This window comes from Pleurodeles waltl, chromosome 5 (genome assembly GCF_031143425.1).
Source record: "Pleurodeles waltl isolate 20211129_DDA chromosome 5, aPleWal1.hap1.20221129, whole genome shotgun sequence".
In the NCBI taxonomy this organism is placed as follows: Eukaryota; Metazoa; Chordata; class Amphibia; order Caudata; family Salamandridae; genus Pleurodeles; species Pleurodeles waltl.
The window spans coordinates 1,255,687,432-1,255,701,970 of NC_090444.1; the positions used below are offsets into that span (position 1 = coordinate 1,255,687,432).

The 14,539-nt window shown below is 41.8% G+C and overlaps 1 protein-coding gene across 1 annotated transcript in view; it reads left to right on the forward strand.

Moving 5' to 3' along the window:
- GJA10 (gap junction protein alpha 10) overlaps positions 1-5,127 on the forward strand; it is a 41,209-nt gene extending 36,082 nt beyond the window's left edge. The window contains exon 3 of the mRNA XM_069236761.1: positions 4,654-5,127. Coding sequence (XP_069092862.1) covers positions 4,654-4,692 — 39 coding nt within the window. The 3' untranslated portion in view covers positions 4,693-5,127. The remainder of the gene's footprint in view (positions 1-4,653) is intronic.
- The last annotated feature ends 9,412 nt before the right edge of the window (positions 5,128-14,539 follow it).

Here is a 14,539-nt window from a genome sequence, read left to right on the forward strand (position 1 = left end):
AGTCTTGTTCTATCCTAGTAAGTGACTGACTACGTTTTGACTGTAAACGATAGATTGCAGGAGTCTATATATAATTTTTTCTTTTTTTCACTTGGGTTTCGATTGAAGAAGTCCAATTATTTAATAGGTCCTGAAGAAGCGTCGTAGGATCCTGCTGAGACCATATCAAGACGCGAAACATGTCGACCACATATTAAGGAATTTCGGATAATTACCGACTTCCTGCTTTGAATTTTCTTGTGTGAGTGTCTGAGCATTATCTCAATTTTCACTCCCTTGCCATTCTTTTAGTCTTGGCCATTTCCCAACATCAAAGAATAAATCACTTAGTGAGGGTCCTGAGCCAATCTTATCCTTTATTCCTGTACTTTCCTTCCCCACGGACCCATACTTGGCTCCGCGGCATCAACGGCAAAAACAAAAGATCTCCGGCAAAGAGCCCCCCCTTTTTAGGGGGGAGCCCGTCAGACATTGCAGCGCCGGTCTGACGAGGAGCTGTCCGATGATGAAGCATGACACCAAGTACGGTGTGTGAGGACTCTTGCTCCTGATGATCAGGACTCCTTTACTTCCTCTCCCTATTCTTTTGGAACAGTGTATCATATTTTATTATACACATGTAAATTGTTCATCGTTCTGAATTTAGTTCTGCTGACAGGTGCAGATTTTTTCACCTTAGACGTTTGTGGAATTGCTGCAGGAAGATCACCAAGCACTTCTGTTCTAGTATCATGATATGTTCAAGTAAGGGGGTTGACATCAGTTATGCATTGGTTTACAGCAAGATATGCCTTTATAATGGTATTGAATTTAGTCACATCCATGCATTTCATATATTTCTCATCCATGTGTTTTAGGTTCCAGGCTTATTCTGGTGACATGGATGAGAAGGGAACCTGAGTTGATCTGAACAATCAGCCTGAAAGAGGGTTTGGTGATAATTAGATCTAGTGCGGACCACCTCATGTGTATTGGTTTGATTAGGTGCTTTATTAGGCAAATATAATTCAATAAGGTAATGAAAGTGGAGACTGATTAACCTCTGTTTTCTCTACAGTGAAGGTGTAGATCACCAAGAAAGCTGCTGTTCGAGGTTTTATCAGTTGTGCTATTTTACTTTTGGGGTCAGTATGCTCAGTCAAAAACACTGCTTATATCTCATCCAATGAATTACAAGTGCACTTTAACCTAGGTCACTTGTAATACGGCAGATGGAATATCCACCAAATATGTGTGACAGAGTACCTCAAGCTGCCAAACTCTAAATAAGGCCCTTTATGTCTTCAAGGTCTAGACTGATGAATGATAATGGCATTATTGAGTCTATTATAATTTAAGGAACTTGGTTCAACCATTTGCTTTAGAATGAGGACATCTAGATGTGTTCCTGGATAGGGTCTGCTATTTTGTTGTGCTGGGACATGGCTGGTCTGCACCTGTGCAAGATGTAGCGTAGAGTAATCATTTATGTGATTGTGATGGGTGTTCCAAAGTGATCCTGTTTGATCTGAATATGATTGACTTACTGGTCAGCTTTGGTAGTCTGTGACTCACAGTTGGGCCTGTGATTAGGCATCCTAGGGCAGAGGTCTTCAAACTGGGGTGGGCTTTCTGCTAGGGCCTGAGATGATCACGGTGAGGCCCGGGCACTTACCAAGAGCAGTATCATTCTGAAAACAGTTCTGTGTTTTACAAAAAAAGAGTGGCGGTGTGACACACTGAAGTGGGCCATCATGAAATCTTTTGTCCCTAATTTGTTGACTTGAAGTATATGTCAAGAAGGGGGGCTCCAGATAACTCTCAACCCACCCCCCCATCATTTCTGTTAAAGAATCACTGTATGGATACCTTTACACATTAGGGAACCTAGGATTACCATGTATTATTGAAATGGATAACTGAGCAATGCTTGAACTATTAAATATGTTAAGCGTTACCAGTTAGTAGAATAATTGTGAAAAACGTGTGTCATTCTTGTGGGGAAGCAATACAATTTTTACATGAGGGTGGTGTAGCATTGAAAAGTTTGAAGACCACTGTGCTAGAGATTGGTTACTTGGTGGTACTAGGAAACGGTGATGGGCTCTTTTCATGATGGTGTGCCTTGCATAACGGTAGATCAGAATGGTTTGGATGTTGGAGTAGCAAGATGAAGAGCAAAAGCTTCCTATAACCAAGAATTTGTAGTGGACGTTTGTCTTGGGCATTATCTATGACTGCTAAGCTGTTCACTTTTCTTTCTTCCTAACATTTTTTAGACTATCTAGTGGTTCCCGGTAGTTTGTTTGTAGGCAGCTGTACACAGTTCGAATGCCCATAAGTAAAATTGAATGAAGTGGTTTGTTTTGTTTCCTAGTGCAGTCTGATTTTCTTGGTTTGTGGGGAGGTAGGTGCCTTCTGTCCTTGTGGGCTAACCTACTTTTTTTATTAATTATATTTTATTAGCATTTTTACTTGTACGTCTGCTAAATTCATTTTTTATAATTGATATTTGATTCACATTTTCGACACGTACAAGATTTTGAGTGTGAAGAAAAATATAAGGCCTCATTTACTAAGAAGTGGCGCAGCGCCAAATTTGCCAGCGCTGCGTCACTTCAGAAACGCAGGGACAATGCACATGGCAAAATGAGCTGCCTAGCGCCAATGCAGGCACCCTTGCACCAAAGTGCAAGGGTGCCTGCGTTGCAGGGAATGATTGTTTATGTGCAGGAAGGTGTCCCTTCCTGCACATAAACAATCAATGATGGTGATTTGCTAGTCCTATGTGTGCTGCACAATGCAGCACACATAGGAGTAGGCAATCGTTATTATTTAATGATTGTTTATGTGCTGAAAGGGATACCTTCCTGCAAATAAACAATCATTAATGCCGTTTTGCTCTTCCTATATGTGCTGCATTGTGCAGCAGACATTGGACTAGTAAAAATCTGGAGAAATAAATGTATTTCTCCTTGTTGCTAGGTTTTGGCACTGCCTAAGATTTACGAATCCTTGTAAATCTGGGGCAGCGTCAAAATGCAATTGGTGTTGTAGTGGAACTCCCACAGCAACACCCATTGCACACCCCTTTCATGCAAAGTGATGCGTGTAAAGGGGACATATTTGCAAAGAGGCGTTAATCTGCTTTGTAAATATGGGGTAGGGCATTGCGCCACCAGAACGGCAGTACAAGTGACACTCCGGTGACACAATACCCTTGTAAATGAGGGCCATAGTGTGATATTGTTTTGATTTTATGAGTTTTGAAGTTAGGGGCCTTGTCTGTAAATATTGATCGCTGTGAAGGCGATCGTATCTGAGGACATACATGATCACGTATCAAGGCACACACAGCAAAACATGGTGCCTTTAGCAAGGAAATGACATCTATTGTGCCTAACCCTTCCTGATCCCATATGCTTTGATCAGTCTAGATGTCAAACGTATATTTTAAATGTGTCTCCACTGTGCAGTTTTCCTCCTTGGCCTCTATTTCTAATGGGACCCAAATGCTGTTTTTGGGCTCAAATTTCCATTGAAGCCTGAAGAGGGCGTTTACTCCCACCCCAAGCACATTGTGCTCAATCCTGGTATGTGCACTGCTAGTCTGGGCTGCAACTCAGAAATGGATGCAATTGCACATGTGCTAATTGCAGCACCCCAGCCTAGCAGTAATTAGACATTCCCAACTTTCAGCCGCAAATGCGCCCGAGAGGTAGTGAAGTTTCTTGTCTTTTTGGGGTTATCAAGCTTTTACTCCTCCTTCAAAGTCTGGATGCAATTGGTCTTCCGCTCCTCGCTGCTGTGCGTCACGTGGGTCTCACCTTTCCTTATTGAGATCTTGTTAGTCTTAAGTTAAGAGTTACGCATTCCAGTTCCCTGAGTTCTTTCCTATTTTGCCTGTCCAAATGCTAGGGATTCCGAGGACATCACGTAAGGGGTGTCTGTTGTTTATTTTAATCTAATTCTAGATTGGATTCGGAATGGCACCATAGTGCAAGGGTGCCTGCGTTGGTGCTAGACAGCAATTTGTGCATCAGGGCTGGGAACAAGGACAGGAATGCGCCATATCTTGTAGATATGGCGCATTCCTGTCCTTTTCTTTTGATGCAGTGCGACGCAGCAAAAAGGTTTGCTGTGCTGCCCTGCACCAAAAATTAACAAGCATTTGCAATGCAATGGGTCTCACGTTTGCTTGAGCTAGAGCAATTAGCATTGTAAACAGAACAATGAGAAACATACATCTGACACAATAAAACCAAAGCGTTGTATATGCACTTTTATATCCATCCTTCAATATAGAATCCACATACCATCATTATTTAGATATGGAGACTTTAGTTCATTTGGACTTTTTTGACAAGCAGTTCTGCTTATTTTGAAATTGGGACTTGCCAACATTAATCCTTTTCTGTCACACAGGTAAGAAGGGAAGAGGGAGGAAAATCAAAATGGATGATTTTTAGTAAACCTGGTACATTTTTGCTTAGCGTTAAGGTAAATTACACTAACTTTTTAAGATCGTTTTATGTTAAAAAGTAAATGATTCTGTTGTTTTAGATTAAAGCAATACCGCACTACATTTTTTTTAGAAAATGTTTGTCAATTGGAATTTTGCTGAAATGTTGCATAGTAATTAAATAATCTTTTTTTTTTCTTAATGTCTTTCAGAGCATGATTCTAGAACTATCTTCTATAATGAAAAAGTGAATTTCAGCATCAGGGATGAAACAAAGGAAATGAACGCAGCTGGATCTCCATAGGGCAAGCCTGACTGCCGTGTATAGCCCTATGCGCCTTCTTATTACGCGCGCACCTATGTGAACAAGGCCAAATGCCCTTAGAAACAGAAAGGTTTCTGTGTCTCACTACATACTGGGCCAGCTCTGTTCTGGAGGATGCTCTGTCTGCATTTTACAGCTAATTACTGCCTGTTTTTACTAGACACACAACATTTAGTGATGGACCGCTTGAACTCTTCAGAAAAATGCAACTCGTTATGATTGATTTGAAAAGACAGAAACGGATGCTTCAGGATCGTTGTGAAGTAGTTTCCTGCTGATTGGTTCCCCTCAACAGCTTATTATTTTCCCAGTCATTTTTAATAAAACGCACTTTACTCTAGCAAACTCATGTGGGATGCTAGTTTACTAGTTGATGTTTTCTACTGTTTTACTGATAGCCCCTGTCAGTGATTTATGCTCAAAATAAGAAGAACGGTTTTTTTTGCGTTTTTTTGCTTAAAATGGTTTATTATTATAAATAGCATGCAGCAAGGAAGACGTATACCAATGAGAACACATGGATTTCTTACTCTTGTGTGATGTATTACTAGATTATGGTTGCGGATAATTACGATTTTCTTCAGAAAAAAACTTTCTGCATTGACTCAGTTGGTGAGAGCCCACCTAAGTTCCATGTAGTAGGGTCCAGATTTACTAACATTTTGAGTCGTGGTTGCGCCACTTTTTTGGTGTAGCCACAATGTAAAAAGCTAATTGGTATTTATTAAGCCACGCAAGGACTGACTTGTGTTGTCCTGCATTGCTTGGTAAAGAAAATGTAACACAATGCCACCCCTTATACTGCATTGTGTTACACTGCGTCTGGGAGGCATTCCTTAGGTGGAGTATGGGCGTTCCCAGGCATCCACAGATGGATTTTGATATATTCCCAGATTTAATAAAGCTAGCAAATCTGGGAATGTGTCAAAATGCTACTCCTTTCCCAGCGAGGCACAAAAAGGAGAAATATTTTAAATTATTTTTGTTACTTCCTCTTTTTATGTGTGACTCATTCTGTATCACTCATAGAAAGAGGAAATTGTCTCACAAGATTGTTTTTTGTGAACAAAGGTATTCCTTCCTGAACAAAACAATCCTGTCCATAATGCAGGCATCCTTGCAGCATGGTGCAAGTGTGCATTTGTTGGTGGAAGGCAGCCAAAGTGTACCAGTGCTGGAAAGGAACTGAAGTGCACCATATCTTTGTAAATATGGTTCTCTCTCCCATTCACACAGTGCATTACCTTGACTTGCTGCACTGAGCTGCATTAAGTCCTAGTAAATTTGCCACTGGTATTTCCCCACTATTACCACAAGTACCTATAGCCCAGAACCCAGCAGGTATAGATATTTTTTCAAGTATCGTCCATCTCACTTTCAGTCACTTGTGCATGATTCGCTGCACTTAAATCCAGCTTTATGTATCTGAGAATAAGACGAAGGATGAGACAAAAGATGTGCTGACATTAGACACCGCTGGAAGGTAATTGCACTGAAGAATGAAGGTAGACCACCAATGTCTGTGGTAACAGTATGTCAGGATGATTGGCTGGGCTAAGCCTCATATTAGGCAGCAACAGAGGGTGCTGAAGAATGTGTGAATGTGTAGGCAAACAGCATAGAGATAGATAGATAGATAAATAGATTGATAGATAGATAGATAGATAGATAGATAGATAGATAGATAGATAGATAGATAGATAGATAATATGGTGCACAGTACAAGGTGTTGTTCAGGCACTGAACTGGTTCGGCAGAGCAGACAGACATGTAATATGATGCACAGTACAAGGTGTTGTTCAGGCACTAAAGTGGATCGGCAGAGCTTGCAGTATTAGAAGGATTAGAAAAGGTAGGTCTTCAGTTTTTTTCACAGCAATCAAAATTAGCTATGCTCAGTAATCATGGGGTTTGACGTTTGTTCCACAGCAAAACTCCCATCATTGGTGTGGAGTTTAGAGGGTAGTTGATCAATTAAATTCTTACCAAGAGATCTGAGGCTGCTAAAGATCTATGTTCAAAAACAATACACACATTTTTGAATTGTATTCTGGATTTGTGAGAAAGTGGATTATTAGTTGGGTTGGATGGTAGTCTACCACAAGTAACAATGTCACTATTCTTGTTAAATCCAACAAGGAGAACCAGATATATGAATTTTTAAATGTTGAACAAAATCTTAGCAGCAAAAAGCACAAAGCGCACACGGGGGGCAACTGGTCACACAAGACTGGAACAAAGGTAAGGTTTAAGGCCTACCGCGATAGAGCACAGGTAGGACATGAGTCCAAGGTAAGTCTTGCTCAGAGAGTTATCTTCTGACTTAAAAATGTTCTGAAAAGCTAGACATGGGCAAAGCAGGATAGAGCAGGATAGAGAAATGGGCTCTTTAACAATGAATAGATAAAGGACGAAGTCTCTGTGAAGCTGTTGATGAGGACAGGAAAAGCTTTGAGCGGGAAAAGTCCAGAGTTCGCACCCAGGAAGTCGTTGATGTTGATCAGAAGCAGCTCGGTGTCAGACCAGGTGAAGATTACTATCTTCCAACTTAGGGGCAGGTTTACCAATATTTCAAGCAACACAGCAAGACAACGTGCTGTGCTGCTTTGTGTGAAAGAAAGAAAGCAGAAATGCACCATATCTACTAAGATATGGCACATTTCTTCTGTATACTAGCACTGGCATGCTTATAGCTGCCTAAGGCCACTGTAAGCACCCTGGTGCTATAATGCAAGGGTGTCTGCATTACAAGCCGGGTTGTTTTTGTACAGGAAGAGACACCTTCCTGCACAAAAATAATCCTGGAAAGGCATTTTTCTCATTGTATTTGTGATGATGAATGCAGAATGCATTTAAAGAGTAAGAAACAAGGAAAAAGATTTATTCCTCCTTGTTATGTCGAGGTTGGGGAGGCGTACCATTTTGGTTCAATCCCAGGTTTACAGACCTCTGTAAAACTGGGATTGTGTCAAAACCCATGGATAGATGCGTGGGAAGGCTCGAACTTCACCCATGGAACCCTTTCCAGTCACAAGGTAACGCAAGGCAGAGAAATGCTCTGCCTTGCGTTATTTTGGAATTACTAAACCAAGCAGAGCCACACAGGTGGCTTTGCTTGGCTTAGTGAATTGCATTTATGGGCTTGCGTTGCCTTACATCGCCTTGTTTGACACAAGTACAACACAAGCTCTTAGAAAATCTGCCCTTAAGTTTCTTGCCTCTAAATCAAATTACATCAGTGGGGCAAGGCTGCAGGTTTCAGCTGGAGAAGGTTCAATATCGTTGACTGCCGGATGGCATCAGGCCTCCTGAATCTGATTTGTTGCTGTGGCAAAGTCAGGTCCACTGGCAATGCACCCTCTGCAGATCAATTTGGCAGGTTAGCCCTGGTCTTATGTGTGTTCTTCAGACAAAAATCCTTGAAAAAGATTTCCACTGTTAGGGTTAGGCCAGAGGAGTACATTCTGACGGCTATTTAAGCGTCCACTTAGGGGTTAGGACTCAATGCAGTAGAAGTCTACAGAATGGTCCAGGGCAGGTCCAGTTGGAACTGGTCAGCTGGGCTCTTCAGGCAAGTGGGCCTTAGCTTTGGTATCCCTGAAGCTTAACAGGAGACCAGCCAACTGACCCTTGAAGTCAGTCCTGGGTACTTGTGGGAGCAGGCCCAGCCTCTTTTCAGGTCACAATGATAGGTGCAGTTCTTATTCTGTCTTCCACAGGTCCAGAGTTGTTATAAGGAGGATAGCAGTGGTGCCACATTTAGGCCTAATGCTTCCCTGGCCACTCCCTAACAATTGGGGTACACGTTCCCAGTGGTGAACCTAACCCACTTTTTAAGCACATCCTGTGTTTTTAACTACAAACTATCCCACAGCGCCCCTCTGTTATACGATTCCTTCTTTGGTAATAGGACTGTGTGTTTAGGATAGCAGAACGGCAAAGTGTGGGAGACTGAGGGCCTCATTTACAAGAGGCCTGCACCACTGCAGCATCACTTATGATGCTAAGGTGGTGCAGGTCTCCCAATCATATCTATGAGGTGATGTAAAGCCACCCTGCGTGGCTTTGCATGGCCTCATAGACATGGAGTAAAGCAAGGCAGCAGAAAAGGCGCTGCGTTGCCTTACTCTACATTAAGGAAGAGTTCCATGGCCTTTGCTGTGGGTTTTCCCACGCAACACCCGTGGGTTTTGACACATTCCCAGATTTACAAGGATTTGTAAACTTGGGAATGTGTCAAAACTGTACACCTCCCCAGGGAGGTGTAATGAGGAGAAATAACTTTATGTCTCCTCGTTTTTTCCTTTTTCTATGTGTGCTGCATTCTGCAGCACACATAGAAATATGTAAATGCCTCCATATATTGTTTTTTGTGCAGGAAGGTGCCCCTTCCTGCACAAAAACAATTGTGCCAACAATGCAGACACACTTTCACCATGGTGCAAGGGTGCAGCTTTGGCGCTAGGCACCAATTTGTGCACTGGTGCAGGCAGAAGGGACAGGTATGCGCCGTAGTTCATTAATACTGCGCATTCCTGCCCTTTCATTTTGATGCAGGGCAGTGCAGCAAAGTGACTTCCTGCGCTGCCCTGCAGCAAAAACTTTTTAATGAGGCCCTAGGTCTAAACCTAGTAACTGCCGGCCTAACTCCTGGCTAGCTCACAGTGCCTCAGCCAAACCTCCAAGTCCACCGGGATAAATGGTGATTATGGCATCCTGAACTTGACACTCCGACTCCGACTCCCAAGGAAAGCCGTGAAAACAGCTCATCCCCCTTTCATACTATTACTCATGCATGCCAAGGAGAGACAAAAAGATGCAAAATAAGGCACCATGGTGCGAGGTGTCTGCGTTGCATAGATGGTTGTTTTATTGCAGGAAGGAACAGCTTCCTGCACAAAAACAATCAGGAGAGGTGTTTTCCCTGGCAGCACACATAGAAAAAGGAAAAAACGAGGAGAAGTAAAGGTATTTCTCCTCGTTGCTCCTCCCTTATGCCTCCCTTGGGGAGGTGTAGCTTTTGATGCATTCCCAGGTTTACAAAATCTTGTAAATCTTGGAACTTGTCAAAATCCATGGGTGTTGCATGGGAAACTATTTGGGAAACCAAAATCATATACAAGACACCTGCTCTTATCCCACAGCAGCCTTGATTACTCAACCTTAAGGGCCAGATGTACAAAAATGTACAATTCACAGAATCGGGCTGTTTGTGACTGCTAAATAAATATTTTGGTATGTACCAAGGTCCTATTTGCGATTTGTTAACCTATTACTGTATCGTAAATAGGGTCTGCAATTCGGTATTAGGAAGGAGCGAGTTATTGGCATCCCTTCCTAATAGCGACTCGCAGTGGAACATACAGTATGAATGTATTGCAGCCAAAATGCCATCGCAAAGCATTCGCAGTTTACCACCAACTTCAAGTTGGTAGTAACCCAGGTGAAAATTACAAGGGGTCCCCAAGAGACCTCTTCCCCGATGTGAATGTGGGTGAAAATATGTTTTAAGAGCAGGCAGTGGTCTCATGACCACTGCCTATTTTTTTTAAAAATAAAAGAAAACTTTTCAGTTTACTTTTTTAAACATATCCCATTTTCCTTTAAGGAAAATGGCCTGCATTTAAAAAAAAATCTTTATTGAAAGTGCAATCACAAACTTGGTGGTCTTGTGACCCCAACCGCCCACCATCCCTATGATTTTTGCCACTCTCAATGGGTTGCAAAGTGAGATCTAGCTCATGAATTTTAATGTGGTAGGCCTATTTGCACACTTTTGTACATCACTGTCTGTGATTTCCTAATTGTGAATCTTAACAATTTGCAATTAGGAAATCGCAAACTGAGTTTTCGTACATCTGGCCCTACGTAAATTCCATTCAAATGTAACTGAAACACTGGACAAATCAAGCGGATGGGAACTTCCTTCAAATAACCTACTAAATTAGCCACTGACACATTACAAATGCAGTGCAATGGCACCTGTTTACAAAAGTTTCACAATCACTACCAATGAGAAATACTTGCTTTTTCCTGCTCATACACTGATAATCGAAAGGCAGATCTCACACCTCATGTAGAAAATTCTCCCTTAAAGCTTCAAATTTGCCTACCGGAAAATGTTTCAAACACAAAGTAAATTGAAAAGTAGATAGTGGCAGAGAAATGACTCCATGTGCTAAACACACTGATGAGGGTGTTTCAGTCTCTGTAAAAGGCATTTTTTCTACCTTTCCTATGTTGAGCATTGTGCATGCTTTGTTGCCATTATCAGTTCTTTGCATGATAAGTTACATGGTGATAATAACTTTTTCTAGCTCACGTGCTTCCAAGGTACGCAGTTCGATTGCAGAACCTGTAATGTTCAACCTAGCTGCATGTTGGACCTAAGCTGAATCTCACCATGTTGTAAAAACGACATATCATTTTGCATATTGTCTATAACACAATAATGTTTAGTGTGTTTATAGGAGAGGAAAACGTATTCATATAATTAGAATATGAGTGGAAAACTTATTCATACAATTATCAACAACCACTAATGCTTTGTCTAAGTTTGCCTGACCTGTTTGCCTTAAATGAGCAGCAGCTTCCATTTGAGATAGCTTCCATATTTTATAGTATATTGCATACAGGAATCTTTTGGACCATGGTATTTTAGGACCTAAGATGAAATCTTGCCAATCCATGTCCTCAGAGAGCAGAGAGAGGTTTACTTTTACAGCAGTCAATGTAGAATGTTGTAACCTTTGCTGGCATAACATGCCCACGTTGTGTAGTGTCAGTCCCTGCATGTTGTGCCTCAACATAGAGAGGATCCAGTCAATTTGCTTTAAACACTGTGTAGAGTTTATCAAATGTGCATGACCACCATTTGTGCCCACTGGCCACAATACCCACCCGTTAGAACCTGAAAGTGTAGAATGAAATGTACCATTTCCTACCAGCCCATTGATCTGATCTTCTTTGAAATTAACTCAACTTTGCCAATTGCCAAACTTTGCAATAGAAGCGATACTGGGCACACTCATATCTGACATTTAATAGACCTAGGCAAGTTGTTTGTTGAACAGTGTTGTTCAGAAAATTCATCCTAATGAAATGAGACATGCTTTAAATAAGGCATCTATGTCCTTTAGTTTCCAGTCCTTTGTCCCCCAAACTGAATTTAAATCAATTGTTTCTTTCCAATAATCACAGCACTTAATAGCTAGCTGGGAAACAAATGAATTTGAATAAATTAATTAATTAGCGCTCAACAGATTTTTTCTTGCGTTTGTTGCTGGTAATTTGAAATAATACGATACAGGATCAGTAGTATCATGCCACAGAAAATGTGTGAATGTGTCTAAATATGTTTTGGGAACTCCCTACTGGTGGAGTCTGCCAATGATCCCATTGTGTGCAATGAACATTTTTACGTGGTATACTAGCTCTAAATAGGTAATGGTACCCATAATAATTATAACAAAACATTTTAACATGATTTGCAGAGTTCATATACATATCTTTTGAATACAGTATAATATTCAAATTAGGATAACATTGAATAAATCATTTTCTTGTCCCTGTCATCAGTCACAATGCAAGGTGTAATTATATAATTCATAGAAATTTTAAAAACATAAAGGGGCATATTTATACTCTGTTTGCACTGAATTAGTGTCATTTGTTTTTACTCTAATTCGGTGCAAAACTAACTCCATATTTATACTTTGGTGCTAGACCCCTCTAGCACCAAATTTATGGAGTTAAAGTCATTTTTTTAAAGTGGAGACCTACCTTGCCTTAATGAGATGCAAGGTAGGCGTTCCCGTGCAAAAAATGACTCTATGGCCTTAACACCATATTTAGGGGCAAATTTATACTCTGCGGCATATTTATACTCTGCTTGCACCGAATTAGCGTCATTTTTTTTACTCTAATTCGGTGCAAATCTAACTCCATATTTATACTTTGATGCTAGACCCGTCTAGCACCAAGGCCCTGATTTATACTTTTTTTGCGCTGCATTAATGTAATTTTTTACGCAAAAGTGGCGCAAACTTACAAAATATTGGCCCTTATTTATACTTTTTGCTGCAAAACTGCACTAACTCAGTTTTGCACCAAAAAGTTTAGCACCGGCTTGCACCATTTCTGTGCACCAGCCGGGCACCATATTTATGGAATGGTGCAAGCCGGTGCAAAGGGTAGGCTAGAGTTAAAAAAAATGACTTTAGTCGGGTGGGGCTGGCAGTATAGAAGAAGAGGGTTTAGCATCAAAAAATGGCTTTAGGCAGGTTAGAGTAAAAAAAAATGACACTAACCAGATTAGCCTCATTTTATGGTGCTAACCTACCATGCCACATGACTCCTACCTTAGAAAAGGCAGGAGTCATGCCCACCACCCCAATGGCCAGCACAGAGGACAGGGGTCCCCTGGGCATGGCCATTGCACCCTGTGCCATGTATGGGTGCCCATTTCAGGGCCCCCCATGGCATTTTCAAAAATAAAATATAATCTTACGTGTACTTACCTGTACTTACCTGGGATGGGGTCCCCCATCCTCGCAGACCCTCTAGTGTGGGTGGGGGTGCCCCTGGGGCCTGGGGAGGGCACCTCTGGGCCTATTCCATGGTGTTCCACCATGGAAATAGGCCCACAGGTCCCTTAACGCCTGCCCTGGACCTTTGTCCCCTGGGCATGACCATTGGGGAGGTGGGTATGGCTCCTGTCTTTACTAAGACAGGAGCTATGTCCATGGGGCTTTGGCACCAGAAAATGGCGCTCCACTGCCTAGAAGCAATTTTTTTGCCTCTAAACAGTGTAGCGCAATAATTTGGCACACAAGCCCCGGTTCCGCCTATGCCTTTCCAAGGACGCTAACAGGGCTTTAGCGCCAGCTAGCGCCATTCCATAAATATGGCACCCAGCCGGCATCTAGGAATGGCGCTAGCCGGCGCTTTACTTTTTGACACAAACCTGCGTTAGTGCAGGTTTGCGCCAAAAAGTATAAATATGGGCCAAAGTGTTTGTCTTTACAACCAGTAAGCGGTAGTAGAATCACAGTCCTGGTACCTTGGATTCCAAGAACTGGTACCATTGCACGGTATGATGGGCTGAACTCCTTCTGTACCGCAATGTTCTTTTGAACTAGATCCCCAACTTTTGGAATCCAGCCTGTAGATGTTGGTGAATCTCTAATTCCCAAAGTAGTGGCATGTGTAGTAGAACCTTCATCTCAGAAATGTTGTAATTTCCGCAAGACAGTGAGACGTTCCTTTATGTCAAAAAGAGTTTCTGCTGCCACTGCACCAGGACCATCAAGATCTGGGATAAACATTGGAATGCCAAACAAGACTTCATGTGAGGTACGGCCACCCAAAGATCTTCTAGGCAGATTATTTAATGCTTTCTGGACCCTGTATAGGTGATGGATCCAACTAGGACCTGAACCTAATACTCTCGATGTTAAGAATTGCTTTCAGTCTTGTTTTTTTCTTTCCACTCTTGAATTTCCATTAGGATAATAGGGAGAAAAATAATGCACCGCTACGCGCAGGGTTCCCATGGTATCCCTGTAAGCTTTTGAGGCAAAAGCAGGGCTATAGTCTGAGTGGAATGCAGCAAATGCGTATGTCTGATGAAGACTTACAAATTTTAATATCAGTGCAAGCGTCAGCCAATTGTTGTGGCCTCACCCAAAGGAATCTGGAGCAAGTCTACAGTAAGTAGAACATATTTGTATGCACCATCTAAATTTAAAGGATTGCAATGGTCCAGATACACA